We start from the raw sequence: 14,645 nt of genomic DNA on the forward strand, positions 1-14,645 counted from the left end.
TTCAAAAAGAAGACATAAAAATCAAACGTATATGTACATTGTTGTACTTTCAGTCTTGATGTTACAGTAGTGCAAATCTAATGTACTGTAATACAGAAGGGACAGTACTCTCTACAGGATATGAAAGATTAGAAAAATTATTTTCTTTACAAGCAAAGTAAGGAAAATTATCTAGGCATAAAATGATCAACTACTTTTCCTTAGTTTTTGAAATAAGCTGACTACCCTTTAAAGGGGATATTTAATCTACTTCACACCATGCAAATTTCCTCTTGGGCACATTTCACATATCGTATCCAAGTGGGCCCTTGCCCTCAGACCTCGCCATTCACCAGGACAGTGCCCAAGCCTTTCTGGAAGTTAATCTCCAGCCTGGAGCCAGGAGGGAGGAATTGCGCAGCCCGGGGACACTCCTGTCGTCCTCCAGGTGCCCGGCGGCCCCTCCTGCCTCCCAGGAGTACAGACGACACCATCATGGCCAGGAGGGACAGACTTGTGCGTGCCCTTCAGCAGCAGCTGGCCCGAGGGCACCTGCCTTCTGGGGTGAGCGCAGAGGCTGCCTTCACCCCAGCCGGGCTGCGCAGCAGGCTCTTCTTCCCAGCAGGAGAAGTGTCCTTCAGAACAGCAGCGAGGCCAGGGGAGGCGGTTCCCCAGTGTCACCAGCCCGATTCCCACCCTCCTGCTCGCGGTGCCTCCTGGCTGCCAGACCAGGACTCTCCACTGCCGCCTGCTGAGCTGGGGTTGACCCATGGCACACCGTGGGTACCTTCAGTCTGAACCAACCGGCCAAGCGCGGAGTGCACCCCACCAGGGCAGACACACGTGCGGGGACACTCAGCGGGCAGCAACTCCAGGGGAAATGGAACCTGGAGTGGTTCCACGGCCCTCCCCTCAGGAAGGTGCCGGGGCAGGGCCTGGGACACCTGCCTCTACAGCAGTGCTCTCCTCCAGTCCCACCATGCACCGCAAACACCTTTCCAGGGACACTGCTCCCTGAGACAGACCCTTACCAATGCCTCCAAATGTGTAAACAAGAAACAGTTCAGAAAGCAGGCTTCTGAAAGGAAAATAAAAAGTTCTGTGGCTTCACAGTGAAAAAAAAATGAGAAGTTGTCTTAAGAGTTAGATTTTCAGGTTTTCTCCATGGGATTCTCTGAAGTCGCGCTCAGCTCCCAAGGCTAGACCTCGAGAAGAGGCAAGACGCCACCCTTCCACACGCACGCCAGCCCTGCGTCTTTGGTCACGTGGACAGCGGGACTTGCACAGTTTCATCACACTACATTCAGCGGCCTATCAGGTTAGAACACTCTAGTTTAAATAAAGACCTGAAAACAAAAGCTGCCAACCCGCACGTCAACAACAAGCCCAACAAAATAAGCAGAAAACATGGCCGAAGGTCCATGAATCCTTTACAAGACTAGCAGTGACGCACTCTGCAGTTAATGCGTCTTATCACGAAGCAGAGAACGCCAAGACTATGTGAGAGACAGATCTGGCTTCCACAAGTCTCAGCAGCAAAGGATCTCCCAGCCTGCTGGGCGGGAAGTGCTTTGGGGGCCCCAGGCGGCCAGGTGTCCACCACCTCCCCAGCAGATCCAGCAGCAGTACATGTACCCGTGGTGGAGGAGGGGGCAGTGGCCGAGTGAATCTTTGCAAGTGACTCTTAAGACTTTTCTCTTTGGGCACTTGTGTCCCCTGAGCTCAGAGAAGACCTAACTCCATGATCTGATGCTCACGGGGGCTATTTATATAAACGAGGGCACTGTGCAGACTAAAAAAAAAGGTAAAGTGAGACATAAAAACACGCCTATATTCCAACATTAAATCACTGCAGTATGAAAGTAAAAAAAAAAAAAAAAAAAAAATCATCACTGCATCTAGTAATTACAAATCCAAAAGATGGGGATAGGCTATGCTTCAGAAGAATCACATTATCTACCTCGAAGGTGAGCAGAAATGAGCAGAAAGAACAGGAGGAGAGTCCATCTAATTTAAAGATATCTGGAATTACCCTCCTTTCCAGAGAAGAGAAAGAGAACCAAGTCCACACAACTGGCACCGCCGCCAACGGGCGTCTGCACACACGTCTTCACTGAGCACTTCTCTCAGGTGCCTTCCAAACCCAGGCCACCCGCACCCCCTGGCATGGACGCGGAGCCCTCCACCACCCGGGGTCCTCGCTCTGACACACTGACTTCCAGGACAGCACGGCAAGCGCCTCTTAAGTCACACCATAACGAGGCTCTTCGCCCCTCTGTCAGAGTCCTTTACCGTTAACCGTGTTTTATTTACACACGTTCTGATCACATGATCTTTTCTGAAGAGAACATTTTTTCAGCTATTTCAGATCTGGTCATAATTTCCTAGAAGGAAAAGAAAAATTATGTGTCAAAATGCTGCTTCTAAAACCATAACAAAAGTTTTTAATCTTTTAAAAATCACAATTTAAGTTGTCAAGTTTGGGAAAGAATCAGATAGAGAAAGTAAAGGTATAATCCAGACACACTAATAATGCACCAATGACCTGTTGAAAGGTGGGAAAACCTCACCTCCCTGCCACCTAGAAACACGACAGCCCAGACGCTCCGGGAGGCAAGCGCGGCTCGTGCAGGGTTGTTGAGACCTGTGTCCTTCTTTCATGCCAACAAGCACTTATTCAGCTTCTGTTTGAAATGAGGACTTCACCCACAAGTCCTTTACGCCTTACCACACACCAATCTGCGGTGTCTGCTCAACTGATACCTATTTTAAAAGGTAACTTTCACGATTTCTTTCTGAAATACATTTCTATTTTGTGACAATAACAGCTCTAAGGAAATAAGCAAAAAACATATTTTACCTCATCTGAATCCACCAACACTGGAAGTGCTCTAAAATAGAAGAAAAAAAAGTGACGTTATTAAGAGTAGGCCAATGAATCTAGGAAAATAACAAGAACAGCCCGAGGTCCACAATTCCCACTCCAGACAGGCTCAGCCAAGACTGGGGAACACGCAGGTTCACTAGTGGACATGGAGAAGGATTTTCCGAACAGCACTGTTCTCAACAGCCCCAAGCTGGAAGCGGCCCACACGGATAAACTGGGGCACATTCAAACAAAGGAACGCCACGCCGCCAAGCAGATGCGGGAGCCGCTGAGGGATAAGCTTCAAAGATGGACAGACCCTACGGTGACAGACATCGGGACCACGGGACCTGCGGGACAGTGGGCTCCCTGGGTGGGAAGTCATGCTCCACTTTGCCCTCTGGATGCGGATTAGCAAATGTACATGAGTAAATGATTACAAATTTAGAGGGTGATAGCTTACTTTGGATAAAGCCCTTTTCAGAATGTGTGCTCCTTTAAGAACTGCTTTGTCAAAAGTCAACTGAATCATTTGAATACCCTAACTTCAGAAAGGAAACCCATACAAGATAAGAAATCCTGGAGCAATGTGGTGGAGGAGTATCAACAGCTAAAAACACACAAGTGGATCCTCCCCAGCAGGACTGACACCCAAACGTGGATTCACTTTTCACTTCTGTGCTGTTTTGCTCTCTGACTAGTTGGGTAGGCGTCAGAGTGGTGACCTGCCATCTGATGAGAAAACCCACATCGCGGGTGTCAGTGAGCTCTTAAGAGCCAAGAGTGAACACGCCAGGAAAGGCGGCAGAAGGGAGCCCTCCACACCTGCAGTGCGCAGGAGTCGCTGCCCTCACCGCGACCCAGCAGACATGCCAAGCCAATCAGAAGAGACAAAGCCACACCACACTGGCAAGAAAACCCGAGAGTGAGTAGCCTCAAAAGTGGGTGCGCCTCATTACATAAAACAGACACTACTCAAATTAAGGCCTCCATGAAACCCCAGCACATAATCCTGGGTGACTTCAACACACCTCTCGCTGTTAGATAGGTCATCCAGACAGAAACTCAGTAAAGACTCTAAGGATCTAAAAAATACTCTGCGTAAAATGCACTCACTTCACAGACATCCAGACTATTTCATCCAACAACAGTGTAAATCACTTTCCTTCTCAGGGGTTCATGGAAAATTCTCTAAAACAGACCATATTTTAGGCCACAAAGTAACTCTTAGCAAATACAAAAAACCTGATATAATTCCTTACATCTTATCTGATGATAACAGAATGAAATTAGAAATCAACTCCAAAAGAACCATATGGAAACTACATAAACACACAGATTGAATGATACACTTTTGAATGATGAAATTGGAGGAAAAAAAGTAAAAATTCTTGGACTCAAATGAGAACAGTGATAGAACATACCAGAATCTCTGGGACACTATGAAGGCAGTTCTAATAGGAAAGTCTGTGAGTGCCCACATAAGAAAATCAGAAAGCGCCCAAATAAATAACCTAAAGATGCATCTCAAAGTCCTTGAAAGGAAGAAGAAACCAATTCCAAAACCAGTAGAGGGAAGGAAATAAGATCAGAGCTGAAATCAATGAAATTGAGAATAAAAATGCAAAGGATCAATGAAACAAAGATAAACAAGAGTGTTAAGTTCTTAGCCAAACTAAGCAAAACAAGAAAAAAAGCACACACAAAAACAAACCCAAATTAATAAAATCAGAGATGAGGAAGAAATTGCTGCAGACATCACAGAAATTCGGCAGATCTTTAGAGACTCTTTTGAAAACTTTTACTCCAATAAATTTTAAAACCTAGAAGAAATGGATATATTTCTAGACACATGTGACCTGCCAAAATTCAATCAAGAGAACACATTGGACCAATCACAAGCAATGAGACAGAAAAAGTCTTCTAACAAATTAAAGCCGAGGACCACGGGGATTCTCAGTTGAATTCTACCAGGACTTTGAGGAAGAACTAATGCCGATCCTCCTCGAATTATTCCATAAAATGGAAAGGGATGAACACTTCCAAATCCACTGCGTGAAGCCAGGATCACCCTCATACCGAAACCAGGCAAGGGCACATCAAGGAAGGAGAGCCACAGGCCAACTTCCCTCGAGAACTGGAGGCAAAGACCCTTTGGAGCAGGCAGCGAATCCTGCCCCAGGGCCACGAAGGCCGCGGATCGCCACCCCGCCGTCTCCCGGGCGCGGAGTCTAACACACCAGGTCCACGAGCCGACTCACCGCGCACTCAGGAGTGAGGACTAAGAACTCGGTCAGCTCGACAGGGGCCGAGAAGCGACAGCCTTCCTCCCCACCCGAGACGAGGCCTGGCCGGAACTGGGCTGGAAGGGACCGGCCTCGGCCTCAGGGGCCGCAGCACGGCCCGCGCCGGCCGGGCCTGGGGGGAGCGGGCCGCGCCGTCCATGCTCCACGCGGAGCGGGCCGGGAGGCCCGGCGTCTCCAGAAGCCGACCGAGGCTAAGGCGGCCGCCCTGCCCAGCGCGAGGCCCGGCCAGGCGGCGAGGCCGGCTTCCCCGCAGGACCAACCCGCCGCCCAGGGGGCCGCTGCGGCAGCGCCCGGCTCACCCTGAGGGGTCGCACAAGGAGCCACCAATAATGACCTGGCTTTTAAAAATGAAGAAACAGAATAAAAATCGATGGCTTCCCTATACACCGATAATGACTCTGCTGAGGAGGACATCAGGAAAACGGTCCCAGCACCCGGAAAAACGAGATCCTAGGAATGAATCTCACCAAGGAGATGAAAGACTTCCACATGGAGAGTATCACTAATTAGCCCTCAGGACAGAAGGGCTCCGTGCTCACAGAATTGATGCTGCCAAAATGGCCACACCGCCAAAAATAAGAAGCAGAGTCAATACAATGCCACCAAAATACCAGTTTTCTTCACAGAACTAGACAAAAGCCCTAAAATTGGGCTGGAGAGATAGCTCAGCTGGTAGAGTGCTTGCCTCGAAAGCACAAGGCCCTGGGTTCCATCCCCAGTACCGAAAAAAAAAAAAAAAAAAAAAAAAAAAAAAAGTCCTAAAATTAATTTGGAAGAGTAAGAGACGGAATAGCCAAAGCAATTCTAAGCCAAAAAGCAACGCTAGAAGAAACAAAATACCTGACTTCAAATTATACTACAGAGCTATGGTGACAAAAACCGCATGGTATGGGCATCAAAACAGTCACAGACCAACAGTACAGACAGAGAAACCCACACAGAAACAATCATATGATTCTTGACAAAGGCGCCAAAAACACACTGCAGAAAAGACAGCCTTTTTTTTTTTTTTAAACAACAGGTGCTGGGAAAACTGATTATCCACATGTGGAAGAATGAGCCTAGCTCATTATCACACACCCTGCACATAATGGACCTAGGACTGGATGAGAAACTATACAACTCCTAGAAGAAAATGTAGGGTCAGCACTGACAGGTAGGCACAGGCAATGACTCAACAGGACCCCTAAAGCTCAGGAAATAATGCTGAGTTAATAAGTGGGGTGGCATCCAATTAAAAAGTTTCTACATGGCAAAGGAAACAAAGTGAAGAACCTACAGAGTGGGAGAAAGACTTTGCCAGCTGTTCTTCTGACAGGGGATTAATATCCAGAATATATAAAGGATTCAAAACATTTAACACCCCCCCAAATAACCTAATTAATAAATGGGCAAATGAACTAAATAGACACTTCTCAAAGGAAGAAATACAAATGGATGACAAAAATATGAAAAAATGTTCAACACCATTATCAATTAGGGAAATGCAAATCAAAACTACACTGAAATTTCATCTAACTCTATCAAGAACACAAAATATAAATGCTGGAAAGGATGTGGAGAAACAGGGACACTTATACACTGTTGATGGGACTATGAGTAATACAACCACTATAAAACCAGTATGACGGTTCCTCATAAGACTGGGAACGGAGCACTGCAGGACCCAGCCACACCGTTCCTCAGTACTTATTCTAAAGAATTAGTCTTCATACGGCAATATATGCACACCCATGTGTACAGTAGCACAATGCACAATAGCCAAGCTACAGAACCTGCCTAGGTGTCACTCAATGGATGAGTGGATAAAGAAAATGTAGTGTATATACACGATGGAGTTTTACTCAGCCAAAATTAAAGATGAAGTATGTCATCTGCTGGAAAATGGATAGAACTTGAGAATGTTAAGCAACGGAAGCCAAATCAGTCAAGGGTAGTTTGTTTTCTCTCATATGCGGAAACTAAAGGGGAAAAGGAAACATAAAGGTGCAAGGGATCTCATGAAACCTGAAGGAAGATCAATAAAGAAATGGGACCAGGGGAAGGAGGAGGAGAGGAAAGGGGACACACTGCAGAATAATACTGGCCAAATTATATTGTTCTATTGTGTGCATGCATGAATATGTAACAACGAACCCCATCATTATGTATTATAATGTGTCAATAAAAAGTATGGAAAAATAAAAGACCTATTGCTTTGCTTAGGAGAAACAGGATAGGTAAGAAGAAAAGACATGTATAAAAATGTTCCAGGGCTGGGGCTGGGGCTCAGTGGCAGAGCACTCGCCTAGCATGTGTGAGGCCCAGGGTTCGATGATCAGCACCACATAAAAATAAAATAAAGGTATTGTGTCCACCTACAACTAAAACAAAAATATTAAAAACAAAAAAAAGTTCCATCAGCTTAATCAAGCCTTGATGGTGGTAGAGCTTTGAGAACCAGAAGGAAGTCAACATGCTAAAGTTACAATGTGAAAGTCCTGAAGGGTGTGAAGAGCTCAAAAGGTCAACCAAGGTTTCTACAGTCAGCAAATCTACTCTTGGGAAAGGAAGGCAAACAATACGTTTTCACATAAATAAAACAGGATGTCTGCCAGCAAACCCATACTGTAAGAAATAAAAAAGACCCTCAGGAGAGGGCTCTGAGCTCATGTTTCATATGTTAGGAAGAAATACTAAATACATGGGTAAACATAAAAGAATATATACATGTTTTCTGTTAAAAAAAAAAAAGCATAACAGTGCATCGTTAGTTTTAGTTCCTATTTCGCACATGCGTCAATTTCAGTTACCACAGTTTAAATAACAGCAGTCCCTTCAAAGCAAAATGAGATGCCATTTCATAGCCATGAAAAGACAACATAAAAAGATGGACAATAACAAGTGCTGGCAAGGACAAAGACAAACTGTGACCCTCATATATTACTAAAAGGAATGTAAAATAATAGCAGCTTTGGAAAACAGCTTGCCATTTTCTCAAAATGTTAAACACTACATTATCATGATCCATCAATTTCACTTTAAGGCATCTGGCCAAAACAAATGAAAAAGGATGTACACACACACACACACACACACACACACATACACACACACACACACACAGAGTCATCATATTCTGAGTGATGTACACTGAAGAGAAAGTCTTAAAACTAGCAGAACAAAACCAAAAACTGAAACCACCACACAAAACCCATAAGACATATGGAGGAACAAGGAAAAGAATCAAAGGAGACTTTTTTCTGAAACTCTGAAACCCAGAAGAAATGCACGTGACAAAATTTGAAGTGTTGCAAGAAAAACACTATCAACCAAGAATTCTATACCTAGCAAAAATACTGTTAAGAAACAGTGAAACAAAGATTTATTCACACAGATTCATTTCCAGCACAGTGCATTGCAAGAAATAGGACATTCTTAGGTGAAAGGAGTATCAGACCAGACAGAACTGTTTAAGAGAGAGAGCTGGGACAGGGAGGTCAGAGCAGTATGAGGAGATGTTCCCAGGCTGGGTGCCTCTGTCTTTCCCGTGATAACTATGTGGAATTCATGTGCTGAACAGGACAAGGACAGAGAGGGACCTCAACAGCTCCAGGTTCCCCAGAGAGATCCTATGAATTCTATTTTTCCCATGCTCATTTTCCTCCAAAATATGATGCATGGTATTGTGGGTCATATGTGTTTATAAAAAGTTTTTATATGTTTGAACTTTTCCATAACAAAAAATTATATCAAAATAAAATGACGCTGACAACTGTAGATTAGAAAAAGCTGGAGTTTGTCCCAGGTCATTAGTATTACACATTCTGTTAAGTGAAAAAAGAGGGAGAGAGAGAGACTAAGTCAGGGCTTTGCTTTTGTTGATTTTTCTTAAGAAATAAACCAGTCAGATGGGCACAGTGGCTCAGGCCTGTAATTCCAGCAACTTGGCAGACTGAGGCTGAGGCAGGAGGATGAGAATTCAAACCCAGCCTCAGCAACTTAGTGAGGCCCTAAGCAACTGAGATTCTGTCTCTAAAAAAAAAAAAAAAAAAAAAATCAAAAACCTAAAAAACCAAAAAGTCAAAACAAACAAAACAACAGCCCTTCCCTGGCAACAGAAACATGGAGCTGAGGCCGAAAAAGCAAGTGCCAGCATGAGACCAGCCTGTTACACTGCAGCTGAAGTTGGGACTTTAACAGAATACTTACACATCTGTGAATGAAGAGGGAATATTTTCTTCCACCCACTTCAAATCTTCATCCTGTAGAAACAAATATTTATATTTAGCACTTGCTTAATATCATTTGAAAGAATTTTTTAGAAGAATATAAGTATTTAAGTTCGAATCCATGACATTCTTTTAGTTGCTATCTGTCCCAAGAAGTTGGTACATATGCCACACAGAAATTATGAGTGTGTTTATAAACAGGCAAATAAAATGCTGATTTCAGTTTTTTTTCACTTTTTGGATTCTGTCAGATGCATACATGTTATTTTTTGTCCTGAGAAACAACAATTGACACAGAAGATAGAAAACAGTTTCTTGAACACTGATTTGCACTGTTTGTGCTTCTCCACACTTCCTAATTTGTTGAAATTCTTATGAATTAGCTAGGTGCTGTGGTGCACATCTGTAATCCCAGCAACTAGGGAGGCTGAGATGGTATGACCTCAAGTATGAGGCCAGCCTCAGAAACACAGTGAGACCCTCAGCAACTTAGTGAGACCCTGTCTCAAAAAATAAAAAGGGCTGGGGATGTAACTCAGTGGCAGGGCACCTCTGGGTTAGAGCCTCAGTACTCCCCCCACAAAAAAGTTATGACAAGTTAATAATTTTTCAAGAGGAAAGGAGGATGTGCCAAATAATCTACCTTAGCAAAGCCAGGTGTCACTGTGCAGCGCTCACATCCCTAGAGGGACAAGAAAAGGAGCAGGAAGGCCAGCTGGGCTATCTACAACTTTTGTTCCCCAACAGGAACTTGCTCATAATCATTTCAGAGAAAAGGTATACTGAATATCTTGTTTTATAATATAAAACAAATCAAAGTTTTCTTTATTGTCTACCTGGCTACACAGAATGCTCTAGTTCTAGTATGAACTACACTTTGCTTACCAACAGAGACAAAGCAACTGAGCCAGGGTTAATAGGAATCCTGATCTCTGAGCAGGTCTTGAGTAGAGACAGATCAATGAGGGTAAAGTCCCCAGTCTCTGATCAAGACCTAACTGCACCTAACTTAAGAGAAATGAAAAACTATTTTCTTAACACATTTGCAAAGACTTCTTTTTCTTTTTGGTACTGGGGACTGAACCCAGGGGCACTCTACCATTGAACTAGCCCCAGCCCTTTCTAAATTTTATTTTGAGACAGCATCTCACTAAGTTGCCCATGCTGGTCTCAAACGTGTGTTCCTTCTGCCTCAGCCTCCCAACTTGCTGAGATTACAGGTGTGCACTACGGGGACTGGCTATATTTGCAAATGATGAATTTTAAAATACCCTGAGATACGTACTAGAATAGGGGAAAAACTAAGAAATTAAAATTGTAATACAGGTTGAGTATCCCTATCCAAAATGGTTGAGACTAAACATGTTTCAGACTTCAGACTTTTTCAGATTTTGTAATATTTGCATATGCATGATGAGACAGCTTAGGGTTGGGACCCAAGTCCAAACACAAGATTCATTTATGATTTGTATGCACTTTATGCACACAGCCCTAAAGTAACTTCACACAATATTTGTAACAATTTTGAGCATGAAATAAAGTTTCATGGTGTGAACTTTTCCATCTGTGTCAGAGTGGCTTTGGAGTATTTTGGATTTTGAATGTTTGATTACTGATGTTCAACCTATAGTTCTAACATCAGATAAAGGAAACTATAATATTTTTTGAATGCTTAAATTGCTATGAAACAAATAACACATTTTAAAGGATTATTACCAAATATGAAAATTAGAGAATTTACCAAATACAATATTTTCATACATCATCTGTCCTATTAGAACTTATATGCATATACAATTTTTTACATAGTATTATTTGTAGCATATAAAATTCTAGACAGCAGAGTAGAAGCTCAACAAGACATTTCCATTTTTCTTTATCTTCAGAATAATCACTTTTATGCACAAAATGTCCATATTCTATATCATACCATTTTATTCAAGCTTCCATAGTTCATTAAAAAAAAATCTATTGATTTTGGTAACTGTGGATAACACAAAGTCCTTTTCCCAATAGGTAACACATGCGATTAAAATGGATTCACGAATCAATTTAATATGCTGAAAACACAAGCTATAATTATAAAAAGCTTCTCTTTAATGCACATAATCAATCACTCATGGAATCTTATTGGAAAACAGATTCAGAATTGCAGGTCTGGGGTAGGCCTGAGAGTCTGCATTTCTAATAGCTCCAGGTGACACTCATGCTGCTGGCCCAAGGACACCACTTTTGAGAAGAATCCAAAACAGGGATATTATAGTTATGGGACTGAACTAGTATTGCCATATGGTAACAATTATTTTTATATCAAAAACCATGGTTGAAACTGTCCTGCCAATCAATGAATAACAGACTCTTACCAGTTCTGAAGTATTAATGACTGAGATTCTATTAAATACATACTATACTCACAAAATTATCTGAAGTAGCAGGTTTAGCTGTTCCATTGGAAACAGTTTTTGAGGCTCTTAATTTTATTCCTTCAGCTATGAAGAGAAACATAGAAATATGTAAATTATAAAATTCCTCACATTCATCACATTTAATAACCCATTAAGGAAAAGGACTTTTTTTTCCCTAAAGGAGATTTAATAGCGGAAACTCTGGGCAGAGCGCTAGCTTTACTATGCCATTTAAAGACCTAGACAGAGGTATGGAAAAGTCGTATTAAAATTGATATAATTGCATGTGTTCACGGGCTGCTCAGACACGTCAACACATGTACACAAGGTGCATGATCGGTCAGGTGACCAGCACGTTCATGCCCTCAGACAGCGACCGCAGCTTTGTGCTGGAAACACGTGTCCTCTCTTCTAGCGACTCTGAAACACACGGCCCTGGAGGCCAACTGCAGCCCCCTGGCGCTCCCCTGGCCGCCTGTGCTCTGCACCTATTGGCGGCCCTGCCTGCTCCCGCTCCCTCCCCTGCAGCCCCTGCAGCCGTTGGCCACTGGCCACCATGGAAGACCAGCATTTCTAGCTTGCTCCTATGGGCGAGGCCGCACGTCTTTGCGGATTTCTGTTCATTGTCCCCCAGGCAGAGGTTCTGACAACTGTTCATCAAAACAACCAGGTTTCCAAGCTGCTAGTTTGACACCGAGCTTCAGAGCTCAAACGAGCATACCGACATGTAATTCCTCAGCTTCAACTCATTTCAGTTCAAGGACTTTGAAATCTACAGGATTTACATCATCATATTCAAGATTAAAACATATATTTGGGTTATTTTTTACTTTGCTGATATATGAGTAAGGAAAGAGATATGGAATGTGCTTATGGTAGAAATAAGGAAGAAAAAGATTCTGTTCCTATTTGACAGAAGCTCTTCTTTGAGTCAGCAGTTTCAGGGTGGCAGGAGTCTAGAGCGTGGGTCCTAAACTAAACCGCCTCACTGGGAATCTGGTGCTTCTCATACAACCTTGGCCCAGCAATGACTCAGCATTCCCAACTCTAAAATGGGGGTTACACTGTCTCTGTCATAGAATTCTGGGGAGCATTAAACCACTTAGCACATAAAAAGTGCCTGACACAAAATCTATGCCCAGTAAGTATTCACATTTGTCATTACAATAATTTACAAATATTGCTTCTCCATAAACTAGGATAATTGGTACATCATCATGGGATCAACAGCATAAAATGATATAATAAACCAAGATGAAGTCCTGGAATCTAAAAATGCTCTATGGGACACTGGAAATCACAGTATTTCTCTAAGAGGTGCAATACACTCATTCCTAAAAACTGAAGTACAGTTCTGTAACAACACACAGATTTCAAGTGTACAGGCTAGAGGTTTGACGAACACATACCCTTGTGTAACTAGCATCCCAATCAAGAGCTTTAACACTCCCACATCATGGAAGGTCCTTCACCTTCCCTTTCAATCAATCCCATCCCATCAGAAGCAACCCTGTTGAGGCGATCACATGGCTTGCTTAGCCTCTCCTAGGATTCCACGTATGGACTACCATCTGAGGACCCTACGCTCTTTTGGATTTGGGTATGTCAAGAAACACAAAGTTCTTAGATTCACTCCTGTTGAGGACGCTGGGTACTTTCTGTTAGTGGACAGTATTGAACTTCTTCATCCGCTCACCTGCTGATGGACATCTGTTATTCCCAGTTTAGGGTGATGAGAGTACAGTGGCTGTCAAGGGTCTGTCCTGTGGACACCTGCTTCACTTCCTCTTGGCGTGGAACGGCTGGGCTGCCTGACAGCTCTGAGTCTGGCTTTGTGAGCAACGGCGGAGCTGCTTCTGAGCGCTCTTCTGGCCTGCTGTTTCTTTCAGAGGTGTGCAAGACGCCCAGCTGCCGGGTCTCTCCAGCAGACGGCGCGGGTCTGGTGTTTTCAGCCCTCTAAGGGATGTGTGGTGGCATCTCATTATGGCCTGAGCTGCTTCCCTGTGACAAGGACGTGCAGCACCTGTGACCATGCGTTTTGTCACTGCTGTCTTCTCTGGTGAAATGTCCATTCGAGTCTCCTGTCCCTGTTAATAGTGTGGGTTATCTCTACTGATCTGGAGGAATTCTTACATTACACCTGAAGTCCTCTGTCAGATACGTGTACTGAGAGAATTTTATCCCACACTATGGGTAGTCTTTCCATTTTCTTAAGTTTCTACTGATGAGCATAAAATTTTAATGTTTGATGAAGCCTATTTTACTGATTTTTAAAAATTTTATGGCTACTGTTTTTTGTGTACTAAGAAATTACCTCATCCAAGGTCATGGAGAGAGCTCTAGTTTTTATCTGGAAGAGTTACAATTTAAGGTTTTAGCCTTAAGTCTGTGCTCCACCTTGAATTAATTACAGGGAGATGTGTGCTAGCAATCTAGGTGGCTTTCCCATATGTTCAGACAGTTGTTCCAGAACCTTCTGTGGAAAAGACTACCCCTCTGGTACCCTCATCCAGTCAGCTGACCACCATGTGGGCTGACTTCTATCACTGGTTTCTTTCACTTAATGAGTTTTCAAGGTGTGTCCACGTCATGACTCAAGCAAGGTTTAAGCTCCTCCGGGCTTTTTGCTTTTCCATATGCATTTAAAATCAGCTTAACCTTTGTGTCTATTTTTTTGTCAGCTAGAATTATGACTCAGATTGTCCTCAACCTACTTCTTGGTTTGGGGAACTGACAGTTTAATATTGGGAGTTCCAATTCATAGATGTATATCTCTGTATTTCCTTTTTCTAAAATTTCTTTCTGCATTATTTTGTGGTCTTCATTGCAGAGATTCTTTACATTTTTTCAATAAACTTGTTCCTAAATATTTTACTTT

At 43.2% G+C, this 14,645-nt stretch overlaps 1 protein-coding gene across 2 annotated transcripts in view; it reads right to left on the reverse strand.

Annotated features, from left to right (window-relative positions):
* Positions 1–1,789: 1,789 nt before the first annotated feature.
* The window catches only part of TMEM87B (transmembrane protein 87B), a 47,463-nt gene continuing 34,607 nt past the window's right edge, over positions 1,790–14,645 (reverse strand). For both annotated transcript variants that reach the window (XM_079110666.1, XM_079110665.1), the window contains exons 16-19: positions 11,778–11,851; positions 9,343–9,395; positions 2,840–2,870; positions 1,790–2,363 (exon numbers count right to left, since the gene is read on the reverse strand). In XM_079110666.1, coding sequence (XP_078966792.1) covers positions 2,304–2,363; positions 2,840–2,870; positions 9,343–9,395; positions 11,778–11,851 — 218 coding nt within the window. In that variant the 3' untranslated portion in view covers positions 1,790–2,303. The remainder of the gene's footprint in view (positions 2,364–2,839; positions 2,871–9,342; positions 9,396–11,777; positions 11,852–14,645) is intronic.

Source organism: Sciurus vulgaris (assembly GCF_902686455.1).
Source record: "Sciurus vulgaris genome assembly, chromosome: 14".
Lineage (NCBI taxonomy): Eukaryota > Metazoa > Chordata > Mammalia > Rodentia > Sciuridae > Sciurus > Sciurus vulgaris.